The 25,897-nt window shown below is 30.2% G+C and overlaps 1 protein-coding gene across 1 annotated transcript in view; it reads right to left on the bottom strand.

The window, feature by feature from the left end:
* Nucleotides 1-25,897, bottom strand: part of LOC129218178 (SCO-spondin-like) — a gene marked incomplete at its 3' end in the record, with an annotated part of 50,833 nt that overhangs the window by 19,479 nt on the left and 5,457 nt on the right. The window contains exons 2-14 of the mRNA XM_054852400.1: nt 24,493-24,684; nt 22,591-22,641; nt 17,946-18,306; nt 15,324-15,505; nt 11,339-11,457; nt 10,194-10,356; nt 5,001-5,232; nt 4,548-4,818; nt 2,760-2,843; nt 2,199-2,508; nt 1,687-1,857; nt 1,284-1,521; nt 191-406 (exon numbers count right to left, since the gene is read on the bottom strand). Of these exons, the coding sequence (XP_054708375.1) occupies nt 191-406; nt 1,284-1,521; nt 1,687-1,857; nt 2,199-2,508; nt 2,760-2,843; nt 4,548-4,818; nt 5,001-5,232; nt 10,194-10,356; nt 11,339-11,457; nt 15,324-15,505; nt 17,946-18,306; nt 22,591-22,641; nt 24,493-24,684 (2,590 nt within the window). The remainder of the gene's footprint in view (nt 1-190; nt 407-1,283; nt 1,522-1,686; nt 1,858-2,198; nt 2,509-2,759; nt 2,844-4,547; nt 4,819-5,000; nt 5,233-10,193; nt 10,357-11,338; nt 11,458-15,323; nt 15,506-17,945; nt 18,307-22,590; nt 22,642-24,492; nt 24,685-25,897) is intronic.

A 25,897-nucleotide genomic window follows, 5' to 3' on the forward strand; every position in this document is an offset into this window, starting at 1 on the left:
CTGGCCACGTGACCCACCGGCCCTTCGGAGGATCGCCTGATTGCCCAGTCTGGCCCTGGCTTTAAGTTTGAAGCACTTTTAAAAAATAGAGAAATTCAACAGTCAAAATAAAATTACAAATGAACTGCCTAAAGTAATTATACTTTTTGTACTGCTTTAAATATAAATATTTTATTTTTCATGTTCTTACCTGCAACCTGGTTTGCAGTCTTGTATCTCACAATTCAAAGGAAGAAGAGAATTCTGGCATGTTCTTGGACATTGCTCCATGCAACTTGTGAATTCTAGATGTTCTTCAGGGTTACACTGAATAACAGTACTTGAGTTTTTCCTCTGATCTGGACTTAGAGATATGATTTCATTTAAAGATGCTGCATGACATTGCCACTGAGCACTTTCACACTTACTAGGGGATAATTTCAGATTATGAAAATCAAAAATGAAAAAATGACAAGCAATGTGAGTTACAAAGAATTTTAAAAAGTATAAAATAATTCAAATGTATTTATTTTGAGCAATAGAAATTCTTCAAACTTCACAGAGCTCTACTGCATATTTGGTTGCATTCCTTCTTTTACAACTATTTCTCATAAAACAAAAAAGATAAATTTTGAAAAAACAACACTTTTTTGTGGAAAAACAGAGAGGCAATTTATTATGAGATATTAGACAAGCAGGAAAAACAGAAAAAAGAAGGTTATAATCACATCAACTCTTTAAGCACCACAAGCTCTGAAATAAAACATTAAAGTTTGCAATGCTTTATATATATATATATAAAAATATGTATATAAATAAAAAATATTTTTTGCCAATATTAATATTTTGATAGCCCAATTACATGGAAAAAAAGTAAAATTTATAAAGAATTTGTATTTGATAATTTCTAAAGTAAACACAAACTTTGGAAACACATACATCCCATAATGTTTTTTAAGGGTTAAAAGTTTGCAAACATTTATATTCAAAAAAAAAAAAGCCTTTAAATTTCAAAATGATACAAAAATAAGTAAATGAATAGTAAAGCTGCCATAAAAGTGTCTTATTTTTTTACTCAAGAAAATTATATAAATAAAGGCCTTCGTACAATATGCGCATTTATTTTTGATTTTTGGAGTTTTTTTAGTTTGAACCTAGTACGATCTTAGCCCGCAAATATCATGGGTAAAAAATAAAAAAAAAAGAAGAAGAAGAAGATAAAAGCTCTGCCCGTGATTTTGGTAAGATGCAAGTGGAAAGGGGCTAAATAAATCAAAAGCATTAAAGATACAACCAATGCTTACCATACGTTTGAGCCTTGAACAGTTGTACTGAAAGGTGGAAATTCCTTCCCTTCATATATACAAGGGCACTGATCGATTGCTATGCAGAATCCTTCACTGTTCAAAGTCATACCATTTGGGCAAGCACATCCTTGTATGCACTGTGTGGTGCAAAAAATATCTGAAGCTATTTCAGCACAGCTGCTTCGACAAGGATTGGTGCATTCTTGATATACTTGCTCACCAGGACATTCAAGTTCTTAAAAAAAAGTGTATGTACTATATTAGTTCTCACATAAAAATGCCGAACGGAAAAATACGATTAGGTACATATAAATACATTTAATGAAATCCAATAATGTAAAAATAATAAAAGGTAAAAGACAAAAAGAAAAATGCAATGCACTTTCAATGAAATACCTACTGCAAGCTGATATTTTATCAATCCAGTCAATCTTAATGCCTTTTTCGGCACAAGATAAACTGTAATCTGCAAGAAGAGGGCATAAGCACTGCTTCAAGTTGTCACCACAATGGCATAAATTATTCACACAACCTCTATAATAGATGTCTGGATCTAATTCTGTATGGCAATCTGAAATAGAAAACAGAATTAATGCACATTATCTCTGACCAAAGAAATATTGCCTTTCAATCAAGTGATTGGATGAGACATAATTTTGAGTTACAGTTATATTATCCCAAACTTTTCCAAGTCCCGGTGCCAATTGAAGAATTTGAATATTTTTCATGGCCCGCTAATTTATCTTTGTTGCATACACATATATTGATACCATGGACACCTTGAAGTACCCCTCACCTTCTCCTATGGCACCCAATTTGGGAACCCCTGATCTAGAGCATTTATAAATTTCACCAATTAAGAACCTAACCAAAAGAAACGAGGATAGACATTAATGTAGAAAATTTTCTCACCTTTGAACACATTTTGTTTTATAGTGGAACAAAGCATTTTAGCATCATCAAGTTTTTGTGGCTCTGATTCACAAGGCGATCTACTTGACCTGCGGGACCTCCTATTGCACATATCACTAGCTTGCCATTTCGAAGCAAAAGTTTCCACATCTGCTTCGATAATTTTGTCTGGAGTCAAGAAGTCATCATTTTGTATGTGATTGAAAGTACCACATAGGCCCATAGTTTGTCCAAAAAATGTGGGTGGAACATAGATATAAATTCTATTCTCACCATCCCATAATAATGACAAGCCATTGTCAATATTTACCTGCGAAGTAAACATTACAATTTATTCATGAGCATATATACAAAAATTATATACAAATACGTACAAACGTTGAAAAGTAAAATTTTGCACAAAAAAAAATCTCTAAAAAATGAAGGGAAAAAAAGGCTTAAAGGCTAAATCCAGTTAAGGGGCTGTATATTACAATATCTCTTTTCTTCATCATTCTTTTTTTTTCTTTTTAAAATCTACAAAAGAAAAAAAACTTATAAAACAAAATCAATCATAATTACCTTTACAAATATATTAGTTGGCATCGAAACAGAAAATCTATTCTCAATAATAGGCAAATCTGCATTCCTTTCATTAATGGTGACCTAAAATGAAATTCACAATCAGATTAATAAAATTTCTTGAAAACCAAAGGGCAGAGAAAGCAATGAAAAACAGGACTCAAATGGATTTTGCGAGAAAGGTTTTTTAAAATCAGAAATGAATTATTCAGGAGAAAAGAATGTGTTTATTTGAATACTGCAACGTATTTATGAGTGTAATTGCAAGATGGTTGTGAGAAAAATGCAGTTCTCAATTGGTTATCCAGGGCTTTATCAATGGGCATTATAAATATATGAATAGGCACAAACGGATTTGTTTAATGTCCTATAACCGACACTCCATTATTATCAAAAATTCGGTTGCAATAAAAATTCTAACAAGCCCCAAGTGCCCCCCACTGGTTCACACTGAAATATGAAATATCTCACTTCATTTTGAATAGATTTTCAATTTTTTTTTTTTTTTTAAATTGGAATTGCAAACAAAATCTGTTGCTGTTGATCTGTATTGGAAGAAAAAAACACTTTTCTATTTTTAGGATGCGGATGCAGCAGTGTTCAGTTGTATCTAGAATATTTGTTCTCACAATGTTCTAGTTTTCAAGTCACTTAGTTCAGGTGGGGGGGGGGGGGGGGGGGGTACATTTACTATTTGTTTAAGGTTTTAGATATAAAAGTTTTCGGGCAAGCCTTGGCTGTTTGAATAGAATTTGGAGAAATATTGTTTTTTCTGCCTCTTCTCTTTTTGCTCAACGTGTGCATATGATCAAGTTTTTGATTGATGTTTGCCTGATCCCTTAATATTACTTAAAATGAGAGTCAACTACCGCTAAATATGATCAAGTATATTATCAATGCATCTTAAAGACAATTTCAGCAACTTTCATTCGTGTAAAATGAATCCAAACTTGTGAACAGGATACATTGCACAAAAGGAAGATTGTGTGTAAGTATTTTAAAATCAGATTACTAGTCAGATAAAAAATGTAATAAATCATTCTTTTTTCTTTCTTTCTCTCTCTATCTCTCTCTCTCTCTCTTTTTTTTTTTCATATTCCAAATAGCAGATCTTTTATGTAAAATCTCAAATAGTTACCAGAAATCTTTTTTTTCTTATAGTAACTAATTCCACAGTAAAGAAATAACTTATTGCCTTTTAAACATAGACAGAGGAGCATTTGCAGTGTTAAAAATATATAAAGTTGACTAAATGATAGATAATATTTAGCCAAATGACCATAAAGATAAATGTCTCAGTATTTATATTCGATTTCTCAACTACCTGGAACTTTGAGAAAATTGTACACAGTTTAACGTAACACAAACTTAATTTTAAATAAGAAGTAACTTTTCGATTCCTAAACAGAGTGAGCGTATCTTCGGCACAATAATTCACTATTAAAACCATGGTTGCCAAATTGAACAAAAAAACTATATAAGGGATGTTTTGGAGTTATTAAGAAGCTAATATAATGGCTTTGTACAATTCTGCATCATTAAATTTCATATGCATTGAGCAAATAATTATGAAATATCTACAATCTTCTGCAGTAACCAAATTACCAGTAACCAACAAAATTGTAAAGCCTTGTTATAACTTTTTTTTTTGAAAAACAGCAGCAAAAACTTATAATTATTTTTAAAGATTACTCAAGTTCACCAATACTATCCGAGAAATCTTATACATGAAAAAATCTTAATGAAAATAATAATGATTCCCTTTCCTGAACTTATAGATTTTAATACCTGAATTCCAGGTTTCAGCAAGATGGACTCATTATTGTAGATAATCTTGATAGATTGAGTACAGTACGCACCAGATTCAGCTCCAGCAGAACATGGTCCTGCTTCCTGAATGATGTGGAATGATTCATTCACAAATACTAAGAAATAAGAACAACTACCTAAAAATTCATAGCTTAAACCGTCAAAAGTGGTATAATGAGGATCACCAGAGGATGAACATTTGGCTTCACATTCTTCTTTTGTACATTCCCACTTGCTAGCAACACATTCACTAAGAATTATAAAAAGGTCATTGAGCATAGGAAAAAAATTAATTAAAGAAAGAAAAAAACTTAAAGTGAATAATAACAATCATAATACATTCAGTTAATTTTAAGTGATAAATTGGAAATAAAGCAAGTATTTTCTTTATTAAGATATCATCAATAGAAAGTCCACTCTAAATTTGCTCACCATGCATTGCAGTCTTGAAGGATTCTTGAGCCTGGAGCATATTCTTTGCCATTATGAAAGCAGGGACAGCTTTGTTGCGTGACACATTGTCCATCATTTAAAATGGTTCCATCAGGGCAATGGCAACCATCAACACATTGATCATCTTCACAATCATACACTGTATCTTTGCAAGTTTTTGGACAAGATGAACCACAATCTTTGTAGATCATCCCATTTGTACAAGACAAAGCTAGAGAACAATGTGAAATGCTTTGGAATATGCAACATTCAAATTTAATATATTTATTAAATTTTTCTTGTTTTCAAGAGAATGATAAGATTTTAAGGTATGGAGAACAGAATGATTTAGGAAATATAGGGCTGAGCGGAGATACTCAATCATTCAAGAGACTTGTTTCCTCTCTTGAATCTTGTCCACTGCTATAATGCACAATTTTAATACTGGCAACATTGCTGACCTGCTGTGATAGGTTTACAACTCCAAATGTCACATGGTTTGTTTTGAGCTTGCTTTTCTTTGAAGTTATGTTACTGTCAGTTTTCAGCGGACAGATTCTTTTCTTAGATTGTAAATTGCAAATGTTGCTAACATTTTTGAGGAAGTTAAGCAGTACATACATTACGTTTATGATATGGTAGAAGATTCAAAAATATGTGATATTAAAAGTACTAATTTGTAGCATTTCTTGATGTAATTTGGAAACATGTTTGAAAAGTATACTTGAGAACACTGGATCCTTTGGAACCAGGGACTCTTGATCCAGGATTAAGTTTCCTTTAATATGATTTTGCACATGAGTGCATGTTATTTATTCTACTTATTGCTTAATAAAAATGCCATTGTGTTAGAAAATATTGTCCACAGCTAAAGAAAGTTCCCTATTAATAGTGAAAACTTACAAAAAGCTAATGTATGAAAAGTGTTATGTCAACACATTACAAAAAAAAAAAAAAAAAAAAAATAGTCACACCAACTTTTAAATTTACTATTAAGCTTATTCAATGCTTTATTTTTCCAAAATCATTGTTGAATTCGAAAATTAATGTATTTTTCTTTCTTTTCTTGTGAAACACTAGTTTTAGTGAATTTTTGGTCTCAATTTTGAAATGTTTTTACAGTTTATAACAGTAAAACAACAATTTTGCTTGTAACTTATAGTATTTACGTTTAATTTTAAATGTTTTTTATATTCATTCCTGTTTTTACTGAAAAATTGATCAAAATCGATAAAAAAGGATAAGTTTCTTTGGCATATTAGTTATTCCCTTTTACACAGTTGATTTTGTTCAATATTAGTTTTAATTGCTACTGTTTTTTTTTTTTTTTTTTCTTTTGATGAAATAATAAATATTTGACTAAGGGCACCTTTCTTCCCGGATCAAATCTCCTGCAGACCTGGATCAAGTCTCCTTGTATAAAGGAGACGTGATTATACAAGGTTTTTCTTTAAAATATTTCACTAAAATAAATAAATTTTAAAAATGCCACTGCATTTTGATGAGAAAAAGACTGTTCTAAAGAGGTAGCTTGGGATTGTTTAGTTCTATTGAATGAAATTAAAGTTATAAGCTCCTACAAAAAGGGGGATCAACTGTCCCCAGTCTCCCCTACTATCGTACACCAAAATTGCTTGCTAGGGTACAATCTTTGCAATTTTTATTACTCTTATGAAAATAAGATAACCTTATAAAATTGACTAATCTTTTTTGAAAGAGGAAAATACATAAATTTCTGCTAAATAGAAAGTGTAGAGAAAAAAGTAAGCTTGAAAATGAACTGAAGTATATGAAAGTGGTATGCATTGAAAAAGAATGATTAAATAAATAAATGATAAGAATTATTGGACATCCTTCTTTTACTAATAAAGAGCTTTGCAGAGTTTAGAGTAGTTTTGATTACCGTATTACCCAGCATTATCCGGCATGCCATAAACAAGTGATATTGACCAGCATGGCAGGAAATTCAAATTTTCTGACATGCCGGATGATTCGAGGTTTATTTTGCAACAAAACAAAAATAAATTTCCCCCTTCAGTTTCAATCAGAAAGCAAACCACAGTAAGAAAAAAAAATGATAAATCCTGAAAGTAACATTTTTTCAAAAAAAAAAAAAAAAAAATGTGTATTGCATATAATATGCGCTTGTTATTTATGGTAGGTTATGATGCATGGATTTAATTATATGCCAATAAAGTAATCAATTCAGATACAATCATTACTGTGTGATTTGTTCATAATATTTTAAAATAAATTATTTTAGGTTCTTTTTAGAGGGACCTATATTTTTATTTATTGAATAGCTATGGTAAATTCTTTAGCACTGCTTAGGGGTAACTTACAGTATAAATGTTTGCTTACTTAGTTTTAATTTAATTTTTATAAAATTAATAGCATTCTCATACCCGGCATTGCTCGGGTAATGGAATTAGCAGGGATAAACAGTGCTTGGTGCACCTAGTTTCGAAAATCCCCTATAATAATTACTTATTACCTATAATTTTTTCTAACTTTGGGAGGATCCTGGGGCCCCTGGACTCTTTATATGTATGCCCTTGTTCTTAACCAATCTTTAACTGTTATTAACGATCCTTTTAAAGTATTGATTATCTTTGCAAACGCAGGCCATCCACATTTTATTGTTATACCTATGTTTAAGCAAGAACTTCTTTGTATACAACATTTTTAGTTTTTTTTTTTTTTCTGGCGCTAAAATTATTAAGCTGCTTGATGAACTGACTTTGGAGCAAGCTACATAAAATTGGCCGTGTTGAAAAAAGTCTCTTAAATCGATCCCTGCTACTTTTAATGTCTGTCCTTGTGACTTATTAACGGTTATTGCAAAACAAACTATTACAGGAAACTGCACTCTTCTAAATTCAAAAGGATAGTCCACCTGTGATGATGTTCTCAAAAACTGAAGTAGTTTTGAAGAAAATGAAAGGAAAGACTGAAACATTATTATTTGACTTGAGAAAAGCCTCGAAGAATCATGTGAGAAACAAAAACAATATCAAATTTAAAATTCGCTATCGACCAAAAGTTGAGATGAAGTACTGAATAATGATTTTAATGGAGGAAAGCCTCCGAAAATAAGGGATTTAAATTTCAATGACAGATTTTAATTTCACAGAAATTAAGAGGTTTTGATTAATTTCTCCTGAACTAATTGAAAATTTAAAAAATCCTTTCTTAGTGGATACTTTCGTAATCATGTGGACATGCCTGCCAAATTTCAAGTCTGAGGCTTCAGCGGTATTGGCTATGCGTTGATATATATATGTTATCTCAGGACATTGATTTTTATATATTAAGACTAGAGGACCGGAAAGACGTTGTTCTCTTCACACTTTGCAAATTGAAAAGTTAAAAAATTTCTATATACTGTCAAGTGTTTGAAGCGTTTTGTTGAAAAAAATAAGTAAAAAACTAACTACCCATCCAGAACAAATGGGAACTCCCGCTGCAACATCCCCCATATGAAAAAGAATGAAACAATCGAAAGGATATCATTTAAAAAAAAATGATAAAGGTAAAAACAGTTCTCTGAATAAGCGAAACTCACTCATCCCTCCCACCCCTTTCGATGTAAAATAAACATTCCTTAACTAAAATGACTAAAAACTCTTTAAAAACGAAAAACAATTTTTTGCAATTTTAAATATTTTGCCAAATAAACAAAAAATACAACAAATTACATTAACAGTAGCTTTAAAATGTAAACATATGACCACGTAACTTTATTGTTTATAGCCAAATTCGCCAAGCAACCACGTTACTGTAATCCAGCCGATCAGTGAGCGAAGCCAACTCCGATCGATTAGCGGTCAGATCTTTTGAACGAAAAAATTTAAAACTTCATATATTGCCTAATTTGTCCATTCCACCAAAGATAAAGACCTTCCACTCCACTGATCTTTTGTTTAAAGAACTACCCTGTTGTAATTTATCTGGTCGAAAATAAAATTTGTTTCATCTTTAAATTCCATCATCTTTTCCTTTAAGAATGTACTGATTAGTTAGATAACCCTTAAAGTATTCTTGACATTGGTGCCAAAACTCAGATGGATTTCAGCCGAGAAACAAATAGTACTAGGTACAGTACTTTCTGATCATTTTTTTAGGAAAATCAAAGCACCGATCCGGTCACATGGTTCCACTACGACGACAGAACACACGTCTTGAGTGAACCTTCCGGTACTTTACTTTAAAATATATCACGGGACCTAAAATCGTTCCTTTCAAGAAATGAAGGCTTCACACTCTCTACGTTTTGTTCTGTTCTCAATTGAAATATCACAGTAGGAAATTTCATTACAAAAAGCAGAGCTGGCTTTCTTATTGTCCTTTGGCAACAGGTTAAATATTTATTTCAGTTCTCGCTCAACAATAGGTTATAATAAATATTAGTCATTTGGGAGATATAACCATCCAATGTTTAAATTAATTAATTAGTTAGTTAACAAAAACGCTTCCGATTCGATCCATCGCGCTTCAAAACCATGCTTTCCACAACTTAATTACACACAAAAAATTTGATCAAAATCGGTCCAACCATTTAAAAGCCTTATGGTGACAAACTTCCGCACAGAAGATTTTTATATATTAAGATGCGTTATTAAACAATATTTTTCTTGTTAAAATAGCAAATGACATTGTTAGTAACTATTTTTACAAAATTAAACTATTAATATTAATAAGATATGTATAGAACTTATATTCATTTTTAAGCTGAACATATATTTTCTTATCATTATTTTTTTTCCTAACCTTGATTTCCCCAGCATGCCGGATAATGCGGGGTAATACGGTGAAAAAATGGTTACAAAGTTTAACATTATTAGATTAACTAAAGTTTAAAAAAATAAATAAATACAATACTAATCAATGTTTCTGTAAGTGTATTCATAGGACACAGAGAACAAAAAAAATTTTATACCACTCAGTTGGAATATTAGAATCCATGCAATGGGTTGTTTAACTATCATTAGCACCATTATTTTCTGTGAAATTAAAATCTGTCATTGAAATTTAAATCCCTTATTTTCGGAGGCTTTCCTCCATGGTAACTCAACTATTAATTTATTAAAAAAGGATTAATAAATGCCTGTACACAACAAATGATTTCGTGTGTGAGTTCAATCAGTACTTCGAACGTAAATATTTAAGAGTAACAGAAATTATCAAACTTACGACACAGATTTTCAGCTCTCCATCCACCATTAATTGTTCCACCAAGCTGAATACATTCCTTGAAATATTCAGCTAATGAGTCACAATAACAGGAACTTTCTGGCAAGGTACAACTACAATGATCCATTTTGCAAGCCTCATAATAAACATTTGCATCAATGAGCTGAAATCAGTACAAAATATTTATGACCTTATGAAATGTATTACATCATTCAGATTTGAAAAATTAATAAAGTGGAAATTTTGAATTTTTGTTCAACAATATACAAAATACAGTATAACTTTGATTTAAAGACATCCAATTTAACGATTACCTCCATATCATCATACATTTTACTGGTCTGGATGAAATAGCATTGAATGTATATGCTCCTCAATTTAACAATATCCTTGATTTAATGATAACTTACTTGCATCCTTTGACAATCGTTAAATCAAGGTTATACTGTACAATTTTGAGCTTTTTCCTAAAAACTAACATTTTTCAAGGTTCAATTTCTTTTGGTCAGGAAAGCTTTGATACATGCCTTCTGCTGAACTACCTGCATTGTTTTTGCATTCCTGTCTATATTTTTATCGCCATTCAAAAAATAAAATAATAATAAAATTCAAAAAGTTGTAAAATAAACAAATAAATAAAAGTTTACATCAAGAACTAATCTTTTCGCTTGGAAACTATAATTTTTGGGGAAAATTATGGTCATGAAGACCCAGCTCATAAGAATTTAGACCATTAAAATTTTCTTTTATAAATAAAACTATTATAACTTTAAATCTCGACTCAAAATAATCCAGTGTTACATCAACATACAACACAAAAATTCCTAGCTAATCATGCTGACTACTTAAAAAGCCTTAGTTATTTTACTTGAAAGATATATGGATAAAGCCAGCCTGCCAGAAATTCTAAAAAAATAGATGCATAAATAAATAAATAAATAATAATAAAAGTAAATTAATAAATGCAAAAATAAAGTAGATTTAATTTAAGTATTTGTCCATTAATTTATTTAATTGACACTTGAGGGTATTAAATTTTAATTTAAATGTTTAAGTTTCCAAAAGAAAATAATAAAAATGCACATCATATCGAATCAAATAAAATTTTATTGAAATGTATCTAAACATGAGTGGAATTAGTATACCTGGTGACAACTAGAGAATTTCTCACTGAAAATAACACCACAAAGCTCATCAGCTTTCCTTGCTTTTTCTTGATTTGTGATGCATGAGTCTTTAACCACAGCTTTATTCAAACATTTTTCTGAAATTATACATAGATAAATAAAAAGATTTAAAAACTATGTAGTAGTAAAAAAAAAAAAAAAACTTGGACAAGAAAATCATGTAAATACACAGGGAAGATACTGTATTCAACTTTTCAGAATATTTAAAGGATATTCTCATTAATTTAACTTGGGAAACTTATACCATTGTCAGATGAGATGCCTTTAACACTAGAAGCGCCACCATATAATCGTTTATTGAGCATTAAAACACAGAAATAAAATAACAGAGAATAACATGGAGGATATTGAGGGTCATCTTGATGGTCAGGGACTTAAATAAATTGAACCACATTAACCAATTTTAACTGCCGCCACCTAATTTGGTATAAAATAGATAGCAATGTAGCACTTAAATCAATTATGTAACTAAATTATTTTTTTAAAAAGTCATTACATCCTTATAAATATATATACTGTCAGCCCTGCTTAGTCGAATATCTTCGGTTCCAAGAAATATTATTCGATAAAGCGGGGTATTTGATTAAGCGGGGAAATTTCATTTACCTTTCTTTATTTACAACATTTGTCTTAAATCGTAATAGTAATAAATCAATAGCTATATAAAGGAAAAATTAATGTTATTGCAAAAAAGTTTTTGAAACAAGCTAAATAAACAAAAAAATAGTTCAATAGTTAGTATGCAAATTACAAGTACATATAAAAATTATAAAAAGTAAATTACAACTTAAGTTATGAAATTGTTGTTTTGGCAGTTTTTTCGGTACATTATTTTTTGAAAATTCCATAATTGGGGATTGCTTACTCAAGGTCATTTGAGAATACTTTTCTGACTCGCTTTTCCCCCTCCTCATCTACCGTATCTTACATTTAATATTTATCAATTTATCATTGACTAAAATGTGTATATTTATGTTATTTCATTTAATTATCGACTTTTTTTTTTTTGTAAGGCCAAAGAAAAAATAAATTTGATAGAATGAGGTCGTGTCCAAAATTTTAAAAGTATTTTTTTCTGAAAGAGCATGTTTAAAAACATAGGATCTGACCATTTTTTAAATAATTTCACTATATTTAATATTTAAAAAAAATTACTTTAATCAGTGCACTTTCATTGTTGACGCTTCTGCCGATGACATCACAAATGAAGAATTGCCATTCACTGTTGCCATTCACAGAGCACAACATATAATTTGCATCTTTACTCACATGTACTGACAACGATATGGGTGATAGCAAGCTTAGAGTGCAACATTTAATTTGCTTCTTGATTATCATAAAGCGGAAACGCGGCAGACAGATGTGCCAAAGTACATCATTTATGACGTCATAAAGAAAATACTTGTTTGAAAAATCGGACATTTAAAGAAATTAATTAAAAAATAACTGTTGGGAAAATGAAAGTATTTTCTAAGTTCATGTTTTTTTTTATTTTTTGTTTTTTGTTTTTTGCTTATTCTATCAATTTCAGTGACTAAAAGTAGTACTTTTGACTGAAGGAAACAACCCCATTGTGGAACCGTTTTGATAGAACATAAATGTTGTTTTTTTTGCCCATTTTCAGTGATAAATATTACTTTATATTTTAATGTCAACAATTGTTCTTACTTAATTTCTTTCTAATTTATTGAAAAATTTTCTCAACAAAAATATTTGCGAAAGCTGAATAGTATTATTCGATAATCTGAGGAAATTATTCAATTAAGCGGGGATCTTTAACATTGCGTCTATGGGGAAATATTCGGTTCCGGGAGGTTTTATTCGTATAAGTGGGGTATTTGTTTATTTGTTACTCTATTAAGCAGGTCTGACAGTAATAGCAAATGATCGAATAAAGCTTTTGACGTTGTTAACAATGCAACCTGCTCCACGGCATGATAATTTGATAACATTTTTTTGGTTATGTTTAACATGCAAGGAAATGCTTTATTTTGACGAGGTAGAACTGGATCCAGTATCTTAACTGTTTTACTGGTAAGACTACTTTTAGGAGAATGAAGAAATGAAAAAGTAGTCAACAATGAACGCTATCTACTGAAGTTTAGGGTCACTCCACTGGAGTTATAGTTAAAATTTCAACAATTAAAATATCACCAAAGAGGCAATTGCTTCATTCAAATGTAGAAGCAATTTTCACCCGTTATACCTTGACGGGCCATTTTCTAGTATATATATATATATATATATATATATATATATATATATATATATATATATATATATATATATATATATATATATATATATATTTCTCATTTGGAAGAAGAGTGCCACAATACGAAGAAATGGATTTTTACAAGAGAAGCATCGCTTCTCCTGTAAAAATCCATTTGATTATTACAGGAGAAGCGTTTATATTTGAAGTTGAACTCTTTAGTTAGTTTAATTTATATTTGAAGTTGAACTCTTCAGGCAATTTGAATTAAGAAAAGTAAGCTTGCTGTGCCCCCCCAGTGGTTAATATTCGAATAAAAATCTGCCATTATTTTCCAAATAGGATAAGGTCCTTTATAGGCCTTAAAGCGAAAAAAAAGAGTGCCAAAATACGAAGAAATGGAATTTTACAGGAGAAGCGTTTGAAGTTGAACTCTTCAGGCAATTTGAATTAAGAAAAGTAAGCTTGCTGTGCTCTCCAGTGGTTAATATTTGAATAAAAATCTGTCATTATTTTTCAAATAGGATAAAGTCCTTTATGGTCCTTAAAGCGAAAAAAAAGAAAATTTAAAATTTTCACACTCTACTTCCAAGTGTGCGATATATATATGCTAAATTAAACATGAAAGAAAAAAAAATATTTTGAAGAAAAACAATTTTAGTCTAAAAAAATCAAATAATAATCCTGCTTTCAGTTCATTAAAAACCAACAATTCTTCAAAGTTCGAGCAACATCTCATCATCAGCCATGATTTCACTACAGTATCTGTCAGGTTTCCGGTACATAAAAAACTCACTAAAACTCTTAAGAAATATGTAAAATATTATAGCATAAACATTCAATAAATCCATATGCAGTGCTAAAGTAAGGAAAATTTTTAAGGAACAAACCTTGGTATTTTGGAGGACTTACCAAAAAAAAAGTCCAAAACCAATTCGCTTTAAATTTGCATTATTTTTACAAAAAATAAATAAATAAATAAATAAATAAAAATGAGGGGACGGATTTCCCCCTGTTCCCCTAACATATGACCGAATACACTAAACAGTCATATGGGCATGTGTATAACAGAATGCATGCATACATGACAGAGTACATTAAAATAGGAGGTATGTGCTATCAAAATACATATCAATCAAGCTAAGTCCAAATTAATGAGACTGCAAAATAAAGGATATGTTCCATCTAACAATTTAACAATTTACAAGAATGTGAATGTATCCCAAAGATTTGGAAATAAAATTCTTTATGCTGTGATAAGTTGTTGTTTTTTTCAAATTCATTAGTTATGTTACAGCTTTTTTGATACATCAAACATGCTCTAGATGGAAATACTGTGCAGCCAAATTCATAAGAGAAAGTAGATAGCTCAGTGACAAGAAAATATGCTAACAACCTATACTTTAAGAAACTCTGAAGTTAGTAATTGCAGAAGTCTGGAATATTCTTGGTTCCAGACAGTACACTGTAATAAACAATAGAAATTAACTCGGTCATTTGAAATGTTATAGAAATGTATTTTGAGATAGGCCACTTGAGCATACCGAAGTTTTAAAATTTAATTCAGCTTATGTTTTGCAATATTTCAAAGCTAAAAAAGGGGGTGGGGTAATAAATAGACATTTATATCTTGAAAGAGCACTAAATAATTGAAGAACTGTAAACAAATAAAGTGAATCAAAAAACATCCTTTGGAAAAAAAAAAAAAAAGCTCCCAAGAATACTCACCTCCCAAGTTTTCCATATTCCAGCTATTTACAAATCCCTCCACATTGTCAGTAATAGTACCGTCAGGAAGTTCTAGATCATTGAGGATGGAATCATCAAATCTTCCACACAACCCACACGTCTTATTTCTGAGATGATTGTTCACACTCAGGGAAATGCCATTTTTCATGTTCCATTTCAGCCTGAAAAAGTGTTTTGTGTTAATGAAACAAAATCAAAAAAGCTAAAAAAAACTAAATGCAAACATGGGCACCCATATGCAAAACTTTGAGGGGGGGCTCAGATATTTTCCACATGGTTTAGCAGGATATTTTCCTCGTGGAAACTGATTTTTGTACAGAATAGTCATTAAAATTTGACGTTTTAAACAATTTATTCATTAATAGCTGGAGAAGATATGTAATTACATTTTTGCAAGGAAAAAAGTACTAAAAGCAAGGAATTCTCACTTCAAATGGGGGGTGGGGGGTTGAGCATTTACTTGCCCGCCCCCCATATCAACACCCAAGAATGCAAATGAGTTTAAATGTCAACAACAAATATATCCTGTGCAAATTTTTGACATAGAATCAACTTGCATTTGTCTATTCTTGAAAAAAAGAGTGAATTATTATGCATTTTTTGCTTGCATATTTTTACAAGTGAGAATTTTTAAAACAACGTTTAAAGTGTGTACTAAATATATTGTACATTAAAAAGGTAAGAAAAGCAACATTGAAAACAGCTTCACAAATTACAATAGAATTCTAGTTGCAGAAATCATGTGTGGTTTTCAGAATACCTTGCAAATTTGTGTTTCTACCAAGGAAATAATACAGGATCAATACGGACAATTTTGAATGACTTTGATGTGTTTGGGAGAAAATAACTTTATTTTTAAACGAAAACTATATACTAAAAAAATTGTATTAATAGTGCGAAATTAGATGTATTTCATGCTCTATGTTAGAAATTATATGCTTTCTTCCAGCCTTAAATAAGAAGAATTATTCACCATACACAATTACCCTAAGTGCTCATAATGTCCACTATTCATGGGTAAATGTGAGTGCCAACGGGGCAAATACTAAACAAGCTAAGACTGAAGATTGGGTATTTGATTAAAGAATAGCTGATGTTGTTCACCTTTTTCCTCTTTCCACCAAAAATAAGCATATTTCTTTCAAATTAACTAAAACTTATGAAACTGTAAGATGGAAATTAAACTTAAAAAGTAAATGGAATGATGAAAAATACTTTATTAAAGTAAGTATTATGTTTAAAAACCTAAGTTGCACAGTATTAGTCTTAATTGAAGTTTGGAATTTAACACTTTCCATAGCCTACAGGGCTAAAGGAAGAATTTTTCTTTCATCAAACTTAATCTAAAAAATAAAAAAAAAACATTCTGGATTAAGTTTGATCAAGGTTTGGATTAAAAGTGGTATTCAGTTTGATAAGTTTTAATGGCAGCACTAATAGATGAAAAATTGTCTTATTATCAGTTAGGACACAAATATATAGGGTTCATTTAGACGTTTATTCTATTAAATGTATATATACATTTATTTAATTACTTATTTATTTATTGAGTTCTGATGAATTACATACAATGAAATCCTATTACAACGAACAAAACGATTGGTCCTGTTTGAAAACCTATGAAGATAATGTAGAAAAAAATCTTGTTTTAACAAAAGTATTTATTTCAAAAAATTCTTACAATGAAATGTTTTTCACAACGTTAGTTTGAATATTTTTTACTTATTATCTTACTCAGTATTGTACTTTCCAAATATGCTGAAACGTAAGCTGATGTGAGATAGAGTCACTATAGTAGCCTCAATGCGAGACACCAAAAGCATGCATCTAGCCATGCACAGTCAATTTCTGTATGCCAAACGTGAGTCACTCTGCAAATTCGTAAGGGGGTCTGCAAGATTTCAACTTTTCTTGCAGCCACTAAAGTGATGCTCATAAATTAGAATCTTTTAAAATGTCCTATGGAAATAAATCTCTCGTACAAAAGAAAATAACACTTTTTGTGAAGACAATTAATGAAGAAAACGTCTGTGTTTAATATTTTTCTCTTTGTTTTTCCAGAATAAATACTGTGTGAAGTTATATTTTAAATCCTTAGTAACAGTAAATATCGCACATTTAACTATATTAGAGTGTAGATTTGCAAAATTAACACTTTTAAAAAAAGACAAAAAGTTGTAAGGAAATTTCGCTACAACAAAAAATTTTATTAGCCCCTCGGAGTTAATTGTAATGGGATTTCACTGTATATACATTCTTAAAACTATTTATTAAAGTCAATGAAAGCTGGGGGTTCCTCTTTAAAATAATACTTTGTTTTAATACAGAAAGAAAAAGTATGCATGCATTTCCATTATAACAGTTCAAATTCAAAAAAAAAAAAAAAAAAAAAAAAAAACTACTGTACATGGACAATGTTTGTCAAAATAAAGAATAGAAAAGTGTGCCTCAATTTAAAATGAACTAAGTATTCAATTTAACAAGCTTCAAAAAAGTATGATAATCCTATCAAGGCAAGTTCATGAGGATAAATTGTACAAAATTTCTTGAAGCAAAAGTGAAAAAAAAGGATATTTGACACCATAAAACTTATTAACTCACCTAAAGCCCAAAGAACTCTTGACAGTGACATAGTCGGACAGCATTTGAAATAATAGTCCATTGATGACCGTAGGAATGGGCAGCATCTGCAATTCAAACTGAACAGATGGGCCTTCAGGACCACTGGACAGCACATATTGATAGGAGCCAATATAGATAACTAAAGCTACCCTGCAAGATGATGTAGACTCACAGGGTTCCAGATTCTGAATGTGGATTGCATAAGTATTTTGTTCACAGTCTTTAGATAGAAGATAGGAGCAATGTCCTTCAAAACTATAGATGCCACTATCAAAGTTTCGTACATGTGTATTGCCCCACAATGAGCAGGTGCTTTTTGAAGATTTTGCATTGAATTGACCTGCAAATATAATGGCACTCTGATGCAGCACTACTTATTGATAAACATTTTAAAAGCTAAAAAAAATATATAGGAGAATGTGGAGCAAAGTAAAATAGTGAAATATTTAGTCTGCTTTTAACGCCACTTATCCAGTGATATTTTAACTATATAGTAACATATGTAGTCTATTCCAGTCAAGAAAAAAATTATCTCTAAAAATCAAAACATAGGATAAACAAGCAATTTTCAAAAATTGATACTCAAATTGTAATATTTTGTTGTAAATCAAAAATTATTTTGATATTATCAAATGATAAAGTTCTTGTTATTAACATTTTAAACAGTGATTGGGACCTTCTAATAATTGGTGCAGTATTTATTTAGCTAATATTTTGCTTATTTGTATTTTAAATATTTTTCACAATTAGTCAAGTACATGTGCGGCAAAGTGAGATAGTTCATTTTGTTTACTCATTCAATCATTTACTAAATCACTTACATATTCATTTATTAACTAATTTATTTACATTCCTTCTTTTAATAATTGGCTTGTTAATTCATTCTTTCACTTATTTTCTTATGCATTCACACACACTATGTTATTGACTCATTTATTTTCCTCGTACATTAATTATTAGTTTATTGTGTCATTATCTTTTCATTTATTAAATTATCCTTTGTTTTTTCTCATTATTTTGTTCAAAAATAATTTTCACAATCAAATAGAAAATATTTCATTACAAAATCATTTCATTTTTCACTTTAACTTATAAAATAAAAGTGAACATTTTCCACTTTCCTTTAAAGATACAATTGTATTGCCAAAAATTAAAAATAGTGTTTCAATGTAGTTTTATTATAAAAGAAAATGTTCTTTCTTAATATTTTTAACTTATATTTAACCAGGTCTCTCCCTGCCTCTTTTCCAAAATTGCTTTGACTCAAGTTGATTTAATTTTGTTTCTAAATTTTCTATTAAGTTTTAAGGATTGCCATGCTAAAATTTATTTTCCTTTTTATTTAATTTTATTTTTATTGTACTCTAAAAAGTATTTACACTTATAGATTTTTTTTTATGTTTTAAGTTCTTTTCAATTGTTTCTTTGTTAATACCTTTTCAAACTTATGTGTTTCTCCTATGCCTTAAAAAAATACTACTTTGCCATCCAATTTTGCTGCAATCATTTCTCTTTAAGTTTGGTGTAATGTTTTTGCTTTAGTCTAATTTTCTATTGATTAGCTGTTGGAATTGCAATGGTGCAGGGAGAATAAGAAGGAATTCACCCAAATGCTTGGCTTTGTTGATGGCATGTTGTAGGTGTTTACTAAAAAATTTGACTCTGCATCTGTGAGGCATGGAAGTTTCTCTAAGCAGAAAGAGCAAAATGAATTTTTGAAAATGGCACAGCATGAATACAATGGACAAATGTGATAGCTATTGCTCATGAATGTAAAAATGTTAATCTAGTTTTTACTAAGAATGCTGCAGATTTTCCAAAAAAAAAAAAAAAAATCAAAATGAGTGATCATTAACTATCTACTCATCCTTATTTTTTTAAAATTGGTTTGCTTGTTTAAAGTAATAAAGCAAGGAATTGCTGAGGTTTTAGTTTCTCTGAAGATCTTCAATAGAAGTAAATTCCCTAACACATTTATTATTATCATTATTGTATTATTATTTTAAAATCAAATGCCAGTCTGTTACCTAAGATGTCATTAGGCTAAGTGCTCTTCAATATTTTCTACAATGGAATTTCAATAAGATAGTGCAGAACATTCATCTACATGAGTAGCAAGTCATATCTTGTCTGGTTAAACATAAAATGTACACAGGAGAGTCAACAATGTAAAAAACGTAAGAGATAGTATGCAGGCAATGAAACCCAGTCAAAAGTCTAAAAGTAGTCGTCACAATTGCACAAAGAGAATCAGGAACTTTTTTTTTTTTTGTTTTTGTTTTGTGTTCCTGCTCTGTTAAGTTTCCTGTGTCCCTAGCTTGTCAACATTCCCTAACATGAAGATAGTGAGTTCTTTCTGGGTGAGAGAAAAAGCTGCAATGCCATTTGTTATTCTGATATCTTGAAATCAGAGGTAGTGAATGGGGCTTAAAAGTGTGGGGGCAAATTTTTTTTAGGAAGTTAAAGACTATTTTAGGCTATCTTGAGTGATTGGGGTGGGGGGGGGGGGGGTCTGGGGAGCTTTCTGATGTTCTCTTGTGTTTATGTTTTGGAATTGTAGTTTTTAAACACGCCGTTTTTGTAGAGTTTTGTCAACGTTTGGGGAATAAAAAGGAGTTTCCAGGGTTGTCCCCGTAATTTTTTTTTAAAAACTAAACTTTAATTACTAATAATAATAATAAAAACAAAGAAGTTTGGACTGTGTTTGGTAATATAAGGATAATAAAGTCACTTCCTGGAAAAAAAATCTTAAACTGATATCTTAAAGACGCAAATTAAAGCCATCTTTAGCAAACTTAGATCAAGGGGTTTGGGGTTTGCTCCCAGAAATTTTCGTAGTTTAAAACTTTTTTAAAAGACTTTTAAAACGTTATTTCAGACTTTTCTTTTACTGACTTAAAGAGGAACAAAAGGGTTCGGAGGTTCTCCTTATATATATATTTTTTGAACTGATGAAATCCTAGGAATTCAATTTAGAACTTCCTTTGGGGACTTCAAAAAAAATCTCTGGAATTTTTTTTTCTAAGTTGGAGTTTTAAAAATGCAGTACCATGTTATCTAAGGGGATTCTTTTCCTGATTTTCTCCCCTCAAACTGGAGTCTTTATGATGAAAATTTAGGTCATCTTTGAATTTAAAGAAAGGAGGGAGAGTGCTCGGCGATTTTCTCCCAGAAAATTTTCAAAATTGAAGTTTTAAAACTGAAATTTGAAACAATATTTAGTGACGTTCGGTTAATTTCACCCAGAATGGATTGAAATTAAAATCTTAGTGTTGAGAAAATCTTTGATGAAAAAAGTGTGGGGGCAGTCGCCCCCCCCCCCTCGAATGGACCCCACTGCTTGAAACTGATACTAGTAGTATTTTGTCTCCACATCCAGAATACTAGAGCAGGCAATGTACTGAAAGACCGGTTATCAGATCCAGAGACTGCAGTTATGTCCTTGTTATAGACTCATCAGTCTGGAATAAGGAACAACCTAGCTGGAGGCACATGTCATCTCAATGAAGCTGAGAGCGCCAACGAACTCAGTTATTCATTATTCCAGCCTGACGAGTCTATAACAAGGATGCAATTAGTCTATGGATGTGAGAGTCCGGGTGTTGGTATACTTTGCATGTGGATCTATCTTAGCCCTGGCTTTAAGGGCGGTAACTTACTGCTTGGAATACTTGAGAGTTTTTTTGTTTTTTTTTTACAAGGACTTTGACTTTTAGTATGTTTACAGGTGATTAAAGTGAAAAACCAACTTAAATAAAGCACAAATTTTGCTTTATTTACCTTGGTTTTTCACTTTAATCATATTGTAGCACGAAGGTTATTTGATCATTTGTCATTTATGTTTGCAGGTGTTTAAAAAAATGCCAATAGATGTATAGAAACAGAAAATGCTTTTCCTGATCCATTATTTGAATTTTCTCCACAAAACTTGACTGAGAATTTTTTAAAATAAGTTTTGCTTTTAATTTTAATTTTATAAACTATGTTTTAATTAATTTATGATGGTTTTGAAGATTTGATTTTGCCATTAACATTTTCATACTCAAAAGAATGAGAACAATAACAAGCTAAGAGAAAATGTTTATCAGATGACATTAAAAAAGTATCTCTTACTATGTTACTTCATTTGTCATCATTTTTTAAAAAGTTAATTGGTGGTCCTATGGTCTATATTTTTACATCTATCTCTGCTCATCATGGGATATGTCAATCTATTTTACCGTTTCCATTTTTACAACAAACCATTACAGGTGGATACATCCTGAAGGCATTGCGAAAACTAAATTTTCTCTTTTGATCATAGGGTGGAATTCGGAAGTTTGTCCCATTTTATGTTTTCTCAGGGGAACATTTATTATTTAAAATTTCATTCAAATAAGTTTTCTGAAATCAATTTTATGCATGCAGTTTATACACATATAGCTTTTCAAAATTCGTTGAACTTTAGAACAGAGAAATAGGTTTATCATTCCACACAACCATGTCTTCATACATCTTCTTAAGATTTCGTACTAATGAAATTTGTTTAAATTTATAGTTTAATAGCACATTATCAATTTTAAAAAAAGTTTTAAAAAAATCAAGGTTTCTATATTTATCAATGTGTAATAATGATCTGACTTACCTCTAGAAAATTTAATTGAGTTGTGCAAGACAGGAGCTTCAATGACGTTAACTGTAATTTTAAACACAGTGTTTATGCAATATCTACTCATACATTTGGAACTTACATATAATTTTTTCAAAAAGTTATTGTTTAAAATCAATTACCTAATTTAACAACATTCTTTAGCATTAAAATTGTTACTTTCAATTTATAAAATGTATGTTAAAGTTCATTCAACTTACTAATATTATGAGAGAAAAACACATTAAACATAGAGCTAGCTATATATATCTTCGCCTCAGTAGCATTCAGCAACAGTAAGTTATCTAAGCCCAGGGGTATCAGTAATATACATTATACATTATTGTTGCTATGAGGCGACAATATACAGTATATATATATATATATATATATATATATATATATATATATATATATATATATATATATATATATATATATATATATATAATAAAAGTGAAAAATATTGAAAAGACCACACCAAAAGCCCATAGATGCGCAACGCAGCAAAACTAAAAAGCCAAGTAAATATAAAATAAGTAAGCCAAATTCCAAATATTAAACAAATTATATAAAAATAATGATGAAAAAAAGGAAAATTGCAAAAAGCTATTAAATAGGAGAAGATAAAGTATGAATCCAGAGCTCATCAGCCGTGGAGGATTCATTAAATATGGTCAAAAGATCAAAATTTTTAACTATGAAATAAAAGAGAATGTTTAAGCTCTAGTACATGCAATATAGAGTAACATTGGGCAAATGTACCACATGCTAAACTATAAACAATAAACAAGAGCTCAAACCTAAAACTAAAAGCAGGGGGTTTCGCCTCAACTAATTAGGAAAACAAGTTTCAATAATTAGCCAGACGACTGGCATGTTTCTGGAATGATCTTATAGATATGGATTTATTTTTTAATTTCACGTTGACAACTGGAAAGAATTCTATCATGTTGAACATCGGAATGGTTTCTGTTTATATGAATCTCAAGGTAAGATAATTTTGTTATTGTTAGGTACTGTCCCGTGGATTTCTAATTATCAGAACTTGTTTTCCTAATTAGTCGAGGCGAAACCCCCTGCTTTTAGTTTTAGGTTTGAGCTCTTGTTTATTGTTTATAGTTTAGCATGTGGTGCATTTGCCCAATGTCACTCTATATTGCATGCTTAAACATTCTCTTTTAGTTCATAGTTAAAAATTTTGGTCTTTTGACCATATTTAATGAATCCTCCACTGCTGATGAGCTCTGGATTCATATTTTATCTTTTCCTACTTAATAGCTTTTTGCAATTTTCCTTTATTTCATCATTATTTTTATATAATTTGTTTAATATTTGGAATTTGGCTTACTTATTTTATATATATATATATATATATATATATATATATATATATATATATATATATATATATATATATATATGCACAGTCAAGTCTCATTATCAAGTCATCCATTGGAGTCTCAACAAAATGTTGTCAAGAGGAGCAACGTCTCAATTGTATAGCATCAGAATACATAGTAAAACTACTAAGAAAAAATACTTTTACTACTTCACTGGTCTCAAACTTACAGAAAATAGTTTTTCCTTTTAATTTTTCAGAAAGCAGGGCAAAAGCGTTACCTATCCCAATCAACGATATAACAATGGGACCAGGGATTGCACTGTACCTGGTTCCCCATATTAATATTTTTGTTTAAATGATATTATTTAGGACATTTTTTTTAAGTTACACAAACAAAACTTTGAGGTAGAATATTTTCAAAAATTGAGCCAAAAAAAAAAAAAAACATTTAGTTCCCTGAGGTTCATGGAGATGTTAGTTTCAATTGTATAGGAGTAAATTCACACTTAGGTCTATAAGAACTAGCTTGGTAAATTGGCACAATTATCACTTACTTGGAACACATTTGGGAGCAAAACTAGGAACCCAAGTACCATCCAGATTACAATGGTATACATTTTCAGAGTGAGATTCTGAACTTGTTCCTTGAGGGCATTCAAACGAACAGGTTGTTTCTCTTTTTGTATGATTACATGACCAATCTGCTGACACATGCAAATCTTTGATAGGTTCACAGAGATCCAAAGCTATAAAAGATACACTTGTTGGATAAGTAATGTACTAAAATTTGATTTTGACTCATATTTCTTAAAATTTCATTGAAATCATATTGTGTGATTGTGGACCATGACAACAATAAACATGCCTTCTACTTAACTTTGATGGTTAATTAGCAGATAAAATACTCAATAAATAAGATAAATTATTATTTCGTCATAGTGCACTACAAACTAAAACATTAAAATAAAAGTTAGTTTAATTTTTGATTGAAAATTTTAAACTAATGACTTAAATGCAAATATATCAATAAATAAAGTAATTAAACAATGAAAACAATTAACAAAATAAATACATAAATGGAACTTGTAGATTAATAAACATACATACTCAATGAATTCATATTCAAAAACACAAAACTAATTAATTATGTACTAAATGTACAACCATGGTAATTAAATAAGAACATAAGACCATTTTCACCGATGCTGTGCTCCAAAACCGACTCTTATACTAGGGCTTCTCATCAACAGTCAACAGAAAGAGAACATCATCAACAGAATCAGATTTCACCTTTCCAATTTAAAACAGTTTTCTCCATGCAAAATAATAATAATAATAAAGCTTTGATAAAACTTAATATGACATTTTTAGCCTTAATGCCATAATTTAAGGACCTAGAATCCATAACTTATCTCAGAAGGTTGGCAATACTGGAGCATGTTCATATTTCTGCACCTCAAGCCAAACTAGAATAAGTCCAAAAATTGCTATTTTGCATTTATTAGAGCATTTATGTACAATTCTATTCCGCATCAAGCCATATGAACATAATAAAAAAATAAAAATAAAAATAAATAAACCTTTTTAATTATTTACAAGTGTTAAAGGAGTGTAAGTCTCATCCTTTGTATGCACCAGGCAAACATTTTCCTTCTCTCCAGTAAAGTAACAGTTAGCGATTAAGTTATTCTGGCTCCAGTGGCGGATCCACAGGGGGGGGGGGGCGATTGGGGCGATCGCCCCCCCCCCCCCCCCAACAGACTTCGTGGTTTTTTTTTCTTTTTTTTTTTACTATTAGGTTGCATACCAAAATAAATCGTTTTTGTTTGAACACTTTCTGAAGAATAATCTAATTTCTTTTCAAATTCAAAATTTATGCATTAAATTTTTTTCATTTATGCTCAAAATTTAAATGATAAATGTTAAAAATTGAAAGCGTATTTCCTTCTCAGCGTTTGT

The sequence above is a fragment of the Uloborus diversus genome, chromosome 1, assembly GCF_026930045.1.
Source record: "Uloborus diversus isolate 005 chromosome 1, Udiv.v.3.1, whole genome shotgun sequence".
Lineage (NCBI taxonomy): Eukaryota > Metazoa > Arthropoda > Arachnida > Araneae > Uloboridae > Uloborus > Uloborus diversus.